At 59.7% G+C, this 7,907-nt stretch overlaps 1 protein-coding gene across 1 annotated transcript; it reads right to left on the bottom strand.

Annotated features, from left to right (window-relative positions):
• Window positions 1–253: 253 nt before the first annotated feature.
• On the bottom strand, window positions 254–5,804 carry PERM1 (PPARGC1 and ESRR induced regulator, muscle 1). Its single transcript, XM_062507422.1, has 5 exons — window positions 5,259–5,804; window positions 4,532–5,174; window positions 3,485–4,102; window positions 2,334–2,450; window positions 254–333 (listed from the first exon to the last, which is right to left on the bottom strand). Exons 1-5 carry the CDS (start codon window positions 5,802–5,804, stop codon window positions 254–256), a joined length of 2,004 nt encoding a protein of 667 aa, XP_062363406.1.
• Window positions 5,805–7,907: the final 2,103 nt, after the last annotated feature.

Here is a 7,907-nt window from a genome sequence, read left to right as displayed (position 1 = left end):
GGTGACTCCAGCAGGGACGAGGGACCAGCGGTGCCACCGGGCATCCCCAGGGAAGGGCAGAGCCACCCCTGTCCTGTCCTGTCCTGTCCTGTCCTGTCCTACCGTCAGCTCCTGTCCCCGGGAGGGTCCCGCTCCCTGTGCCACCCTGTCCCGTCCGGATGGGGCCGGACAAATCCTCGGTGCTGGCTCCAGGCTTTTCCCACTGTCCAGAGCAAAGTCCCAGCCTGGGGCAGCGGCTCCGGCGTGGCCGGGGTTAAGTCCGGGGGTGCCCTTCCCTGACCTGCCTTCGGAAGTAGCGGATGGCCGAGAGGGTGCCGAAGCTTGCCAGGAACACTGGAAAAGAGCCCAGCACATTCCCACAGTGACTCCCAGAGCTCGGGAGATTTTCCCAGCCATGGGGGTCACAAACTGCTCCGTGGGACACGCGGGGGTCGTTCCCTTCCCTTCCCTTCCCTTCCCTTCCCTTCCCTTCCCTTCCCTTCCCTTCCCTTCCCTTCCCTTCCCTTCCCTTCCCTTCCCTTCCCTTCCCTTCCCTTCCCTTCCCTTCCCTTCCCTTCCCTTCCCTTCCCTTCCCTTCCCTTCCCTTCCCTTCCCTTCCCTTCCCTTCCCTTCCCTTCCCTTCCCTTCCCTTCCCTTCCCTGTCCCCTCCTGCTTTTTCTTCGCGATCCCACCACAGGGAATTTGTCCACAGCCTGTTCACATCTAACCCCAAAGTTTGGGTGCATGGAGACATCACCATTCCATGAAAAAAAAAAGGCTGTTTTTAAGGGAAATGCCCAATAGGTGGTGTGCAGTGGTTGGATCCAGAGATCCAGAGGGAGATTTCATGGATCGGGTGGATGCACAGATCCACATGGGGATTTCATGGATTGGTTGGGGCCATGGGTTCAAGTGGAGGTTTGATCTTTCATGACAAAGACACACTAGAAAAAAAAATCCCACCAGGGCTTCAGGACAGCACCTTCATTTCCTGCTTCTCTTTGGACCAGGAGGATGCCAAGAAAAATCCAATTTTTGGGATTTTCTAGGGATTTTCTGGTCCCAGCCAAAAGCAGAAAAGATCCAAAACCTCAAATCAAAAAAATGCAGGGACACAAGAAACAACTAATGGGGATGAAACACAAATCAAGCTCTGCCCCGTACTTGCACCCAATATTTTTTGATTTGGTTTATAAGAGACGTTAAATTCCCTTGATTCCCAAGCACAAAAGGGAATCCAAGCCATGTGTTTTGGACTCCATGCTGTAAATTCAGACTGGATTTGGATTTAGGTGTTAAAGGAATATAAATTCAGATTAAATTTGGATTTAGGTGTTAAAGGAATATAAATTCAGATTGAATTTGGATTTAGGTGTCAGAGGAATATAAATCCAGCTTGCTAGAAGCCCAAATGCCCAGAGGGAATGGCAGCTCCGGGCTGTGGAGCCGCTCCTGCCTCCCTCCTCTCCAGGTTATTCCATCCCAGGGCACGAGGAGCGTATTCTGCTTTCCACACCTTTCCCAGGGCCACGTCCTCCATCCCAAAAACTCAGCAGCCAAGGGGGGAAGGGGCCAAGAGCTGCTTGTGACGATGGCACTGAGCAGCTTAGCTCAGGAGCTATTCCCAGCCCGGGTGTCAGCTTCCTGGTGACCTTAGCAGGGAACATTCCTCGCCTGGAAAAGCTGCAGGAAGCCTCGATCCTGGCATTTCTTCCCATGGAAGGGGCTCTCCAGGGCAGCAAGTGAGGAATGCTGCTCTGGAAGGGTTCTCCAGGGCTGGACCTGCTGCATTCAGGGCAGGAATTGGGAATGTTGTTCTCCCAGGGCTATTCCCTGCTCATCCAACCATCCCCACTCCTGTGGGATTCCGTGGATTTGTGTTTCCTCGGCTTCCAAATGCTGGGGGTGGAGAGGAGAGGATCCCAGAGATCCCCAGGGAATTACAGGACTCAGTGCAGGAGGATGATGCCTCAGCTGAGCTGTGTTTGAGGAGATTAAACCTTCCGAGCACATCGGAAGAACTCGGGAATTTTGCTCCAGCCAGGATGAGGGAATCTAAACAGACTCACTGCAGGTCCTGAGGAAATCCTGACAAACTGATCCCTGTCGGGGCCTGCAAGGCTGTGGATCCAGCTCAGCTCCAGCCAGCAGCCACTTTGTAGGGAAAGCACAAGACAAATGAGCAGGAATCAGGATTAGAGGACAGAGAAGGTGTGGAAACCACTTTGGAAAACCAGGAAAAAAGCTGCACTTCCCCACAGGCAGCAGCAGGTATAAATATCCCGATTTTTTTCTCCTTGCCAAGTGTCCCCCAGAGCCCTTCCCACCCCTCTCCAGGCGGGCACTGTACGTACTGGTCTTCCAGGCATCCGGAGCCTGCAGGTCAGATGTCTTCACGGCCCAGGAGGCGAAGGCACAGAAGACGAGGCACATGTCCTTGTGGCTCAGCACCCGAGGGTCCTCTGCTGCTCCTGTCACGACAGGACCACGAGGTCTGGGGGCTTTGTGCCACCTCCTCTGCCACCCCTGCCCTCCCTCTGGGACAGCGAATCCCAGGAAATCAGCCCCGGATTTGTTTTTCATCTTCACCAGAAGTGAAGTCAAAGGGGTTTGTTCAGGGCTCTGTGCGTTCCCAAAGGACGGTGGCACATTTGTCACCCCTCTGGGTCTTGCACTTGGCTGAAAACCCCAAGGGAATGTTTGTTAAAGCCAACCCCAGGCTGCCTCACCACCTCCCTGCTGACCTTCCCAACTCTCTGTGGTGGCTGGGGTTGGCTCTGAGGAGGAGCAGATTTAGGACAGAGCAGTTCCTGGGGACACAGGCGAGGTCCCTTCCTGTCACCAGTGTCTCCAAGCACACGAAGAACAAATCTGAGAGTGCTCAGCATCTCTCCCCACCCCTCCAGGGGTGAAAACATCCCTGAGTGCTCTGCATTCCCTGCCCTGCTGCATTCCCTGCCCTGCTGCATTCCCTGCCCTGCAGCAGTTCCAGCCTGGAACAACTTGCAGGCCAATCTCAAGATCAAGTTATTTTTGCTCCTATTAGTTTGATCAAGCTTTTAATTAAAACTGGCTTATTAATTAGCTGTGACCACCTCAAAGGGGTTTTTCTCTGTGCAAACAGACTGAAAGCTGCATTTTGAGGGTCCTTTTGGGATAGCTCCCTCATTGTTTGGGTTTAATATTAAACTCTGAGGCTCTGAGCATCATTTAAGCTCAAAGACAAATCCCCTGCCTGTCCTTGTGGGTCGAGCTTCTCCCTTTATTCCCATTTCTCTCACCTGCCTCCAGGAACAATGTCCAGGTGACCTCTGAGGTGTCCAGAGGGTGATTTTGTGATCAGAGTGTGTCTTACAGTCCCACATTCCCTGTCCATACTGCTTGGCATGGGGACAGAGAGAGGGAGCATCCCAAGGGACAGCCTGAGGGGACAGGGGAGCATCCCAAGAGACAGCCAGGGTGACACAGCCCAGGACATGTCCCTTCAGGGGATAACAGGATTTACCTCTCAGTGCCAGGGTCCTGTCTGCATCTTCTGGCCACACCTGGGCTCCTCCCAGCGGGACCAGGGCGAGCTCCTCTCCAGATCTCCTGGGCACCAGGGCCTGGGAGCTTGGGGCTTGGCCTCCTCCCAGCTGGATTTGCCTTTGCAGCAGGGAACTCAAAGCCCCCACAGCTTTCTTCACCTCGGAGGCCGGAGCCATGGAGAAAATCCCTCTCCAGCCCATCCTGTTCTGGGGTCTCTCTGGGAAGAAGTGTTCATACACATCAGGGACTGAGATAACCACGGTGTCCTTGCCTGGGGCGGAGCTGGGATCCTCCTTTTGCATCCCAGTGCTCTCCAAGCCGCTGAACTTCTTTCTTTTCCTGTCTTTAGCTTTGCCTTTTTTCCTGCTTCCTTCTGGTTCATTGAACAAATACTCGTAGAGTTCAGGCCAGGAGATTTCCCTTTGCAAGGGGGATTTCCTCCCCTCCAAGGAGCTCCCCAGCTCGTCCTCCTCCTGGGAATCACAGAACAGGTACTCGTACATCTCGGGCCAGGTCACATCCAGAGAGTTGGATTTGGGAGAGGCCCCGTCAGCAAAGCACAGGGGGCTCCTGGCCCTGGGGATCTCAGCTGCAGCTTCCCAAGGGACCCCAGGAGCAGAAATCGTGGGGATCTCAATCGCAGGGATCCTGGGGATCTCAGCTGCAGGGATCCTGGGAATCTCAATGGAAGGACTCCTGGGGATCCCTGTTGCAGGCTCCCAAGGGATCCCCACTGTAGGAATCCTGGGGATCCCAGCTGCTGGCTCCCAAGTGATTTCAGCCACAGGTTTCCTGGGAATGGCAGGTGCAGGCTCCCAAGGGATCCCAGCTGCAGGAACTTCAGGGATCTCTGAGGGTTTTCTGGGAATCTCAGCTACAGGAATTCCAGGCATCTCAGCAGCAGGAACTGCAGGGATCTCAGCAGCAGGAATTCCAGGGATCTCAGCAGCAGGAACTGCAGGGATCTTAGCAGCAGGAATTCCAGGGATCTCAGCAGCAGGAATTCCAGGGATCTCAGCAGCAGGATCCCCCCCAGCCCCCTCAGCAGCATTCCCTCCAAAAGCTGCTGCACTCCCGGGCTGCAGAGGCTTCCCTGGCATCTCCTGGCATGGCTCTGCGTCTCCAGGGACCTCTGGGACACTGTCACGTACGCCCAAGCCACCGGCCTGCCCTGCCCTTGGGTTCTTGGTGGCTTTTGCCTTCCCTGGGGACTGCGCCCCCGGCTCCTTCCCCCTCTGCTTTGGGGGAGCAGTCCCGGCATCGCCGCCGTCCCCGCCCGGGCCGGGCACTGACCGCTTGTTCTCTGCAGCTTCCTCGCTCCCCAGCCTCACCAGCGCTCCCTTGGCCGCCTTGTCCTTCCCTCTGCCCTTCCGAGGGGACATCGGGGAGGTCGGGGGTGCCTTCCCGGCTCCGGTGGCTCCCGGTGCCGCAGCCCCCGCAGGGTCCCTGTCCCCCTCGGTGGAGCTGGCTCCGCGCTGCCTGCGGCTCTTCCTCGGCTGTGCCGGCACCTTGGGTCTCACCACGCTGGGAGATCCGCCCGGGGAGCTCGGCTCCGTGCCCGCCTTCTCCTCCTCCGGTGCCACCCTGGGCACCGACCCCGGGGCTGGGCTCGGGGGGTCCCCCGAGGGTCCCCGCAGCCCGGGCTCAGCGCCGCTCTCGGCCGATCCCTCCGCGGACCCAGAGGCTGCTGGAGCCTCTGGCTGTGCCACCAGCGCTCCTGGCTGTGCCACCGGGGCTTGTCCCCCTCCTGCCTGCCCGCCCTGCTCGGGGGGTACGGGGGTCTCCATGGCCTGGCTGTCTCCGGACTCTCCTTTCTCCGCCGCGTCCTGCCCGGGGTTGTCCTGGGCTGTGCCACCGGCCGTGGTGGCCGCGGGTGGCCTTGGTGGCTGCCTCCTCTGTGCGCTGGGCATGGCAGCGGGTGCCAGGCTGGGCTTGTCGCTGTCACACAGGAACCTGCCCACAGAGCCCAGCTCCGCCTCGTCCTCGCTGCCCGACAGCAGCTCCGGCACCGAGAGGTGCCCACGCTGGGGCCAGCTCAGGGCTGTGTCACTGGCCACCCCACGTGGGGCAGGCCTGCCCGTGCCAGCCCCTGGCTCGCTGCCCGGCCTGGCTGCGATCCCCCGGTCGCCGCTGCGGGGACAGTCCCGTCCCGAGGTGTCCCCTTGCTCAATGTCACTGAGGCACTGCTCCTCGGCCGTGGCCAGCGAGGCCGGTGCCAGGCTGCACTCCTCGGAGGCCTGGAAGAACTCAGCCCATTCGCGGTCGTTCAGATGGATGCTGTACTCGAAGTTATCCATGCCTGCGGGCAGGGGAGCGGGGAGAGGTCAGGGAGGAGCTGGCGGCACCCGCTGCGGGCAGAAGGAGTCCACGTGTGTGCCCCCAAATTATTGTCCCAGTTCCTCCCTTCCAGCTACTCCTCCTCACCCGTTTCCAGCTGAAACCCAGCTGGAAATTCCAGCCCTTAGAAACCTCAGCAGGATGGGGATGGCTGTGCTGGACCACGAGCCAGACAGGAGTGAGAGAGGCCCCTGCCACCCCCTCTGCTCCCCACAGCTGCACCGGAACTCTGGAATCATCCCCAGAGCTTTGGGATGCTCCCCACAGCTGCACCGGTGCTTTGGGATGAGGCCCAGGGCTTTGGGATTTTTCCCACAGGTACACCGGTGCTTTGGGATCATCCCCAGAGCTGTGGAATTCTCCCCAGGGCTGCACCGGTGCTTTGGGATCATCCCCGGAGCTGTGGAATTCTCCCTAGAGTTGCACAAAGGCTTTGGGATCATCTCCAGAGCTTTGGGATTCTCCCCACAGCTGCAAAGAAAGTTTGGCTTTCTCTCCACAGCAGCATCTCACCTCACACCCCCCTTCCCTTCTCCTTTTGCCTCACAATCCACCCTAAAAGCTGGGGCTGGCATTCCCGAGCATTCCCGAAGCACAGCGCGATCGGGACATTCCAGCAAAGCCATGGAAGCAGCCCCGAGGCCCTGGGGAGGGAGGTGCAGAGCAGCCCGAGGGGGGATCCGGCAGCAGGACAAGCGGGGAGGTGACAAAGCCCGTCCTACCTGTCCCCCAGCCCCAGGCGGGGACGGAGCCATTCGAGGAGCCACGCAGGAGAACCCTCCCAGCACAACATGATGCCACGGGGGCAGAGAGCCCGGCTCCAGCTCCGATCCATTCAGGGGCTAAAAATAGACCCCCCCTCCCTCCCCGGTGTCACTTGAGATGCCGGTGCCACCGGGCCGGAGAGGGCAGGCCCATATATAGATCTGGTGGGGGACATGCCAATGTGTGACTGTGCCACAGCCACATCTGGGGGGCACTGGGACCACTCCTGGTGCCCTCTGCTCCCTTCTGGGGTCACTCCACAGCGTGGCCTGCCAGGAAGGGGGACAGGCCACGGAGCTGCCAGACTTTGGCACACCTGGTTGGCAGTGACTGTCCTTTTTCCCCCACTGAGCCACTTTGCCTTAGTCACCCTCTGCAGGGTGACACAAAATCACCTCAGGGGCAGGGTTCACCTATTTAGGGCACTCCCTGCTGCCAGGTGACATCAGGAGATCGCAGACAGCATCACGGTCTTGTGACAAACCTGCCTCGCAGGGCGTGTGGCAGCTGTCCCACGCCAGCCAGGGCCACCTGGGCCACGTGTGGGGAGCCTCGGGCTGCAGGCTCAGGGACAGCCTGGCACAGGGGGGGTGACAGAGTGGCCAAGGGGGGGCCTGGCAGGTCACGAAGCCGAGCCAGAAATAGCCCTCAGCTCCCTGAAGCCTTCCTCCCACCCTCCTCCCCATCCCAGGGCCAGGAATAGCTGCCCTGGAAGAGCTGCCTGCAGGACGGGGGCAGGCACAGCGAGCCCCAGGCCCTGCTGGTCCCCAGCGCTGCCCCCAGGCTCCAGCCACCCCCTCGGCCACCGGCTGGACATGGCCATGGCCAGGGGATGCTGGGGGAGCTGAGAGGGACCCGTGGGCTCTGCACCCCTTTGGGGGTCCCACAAGATCTTGAGGGTCCCCCCGAGGGCCAGATGGTGGCCATGCCCACCCCAGGGAGCTGGGGGACAGCTGCTGGCTCTGTGCCCACAGCAGAGCTCCTTGTCCCACCCCTGGCTCTGTCCCCACAACCAGGGGACAGCAGAGCTCCTTGTCCCACCCCTGGCTCTGTCCCCACAACCAGGGGACAGCAGAGCTCCTTGTCCCACCCCTGGCTCTGTCCCCACAACCAGGGGACAGCAGAGCTCCTTGTCCTGCCCTGCTGGTTCTGTCCCCACAACCAGGGGACAGCAGAGCTCCTTGTCCCACCCCTGGCTCTGTCCCCACAACCAGGGGACAGCAGAGCTCCTTGTCCCACCCCTGGCTCTGTCCCCACAACCAGGGGACAGCAGAGCACCTTGTCCTGCCCTGCTGGTT

The sequence above is a fragment of the Cinclus cinclus genome, chromosome 23 (genome assembly GCF_963662255.1).
Source record: "Cinclus cinclus chromosome 23, bCinCin1.1, whole genome shotgun sequence".
NCBI classification, from domain to species: Eukaryota; Metazoa; Chordata; class Aves; order Passeriformes; family Cinclidae; genus Cinclus; species Cinclus cinclus.
This window is presented reverse-complemented; position numbering and strand designations above follow the sequence as displayed.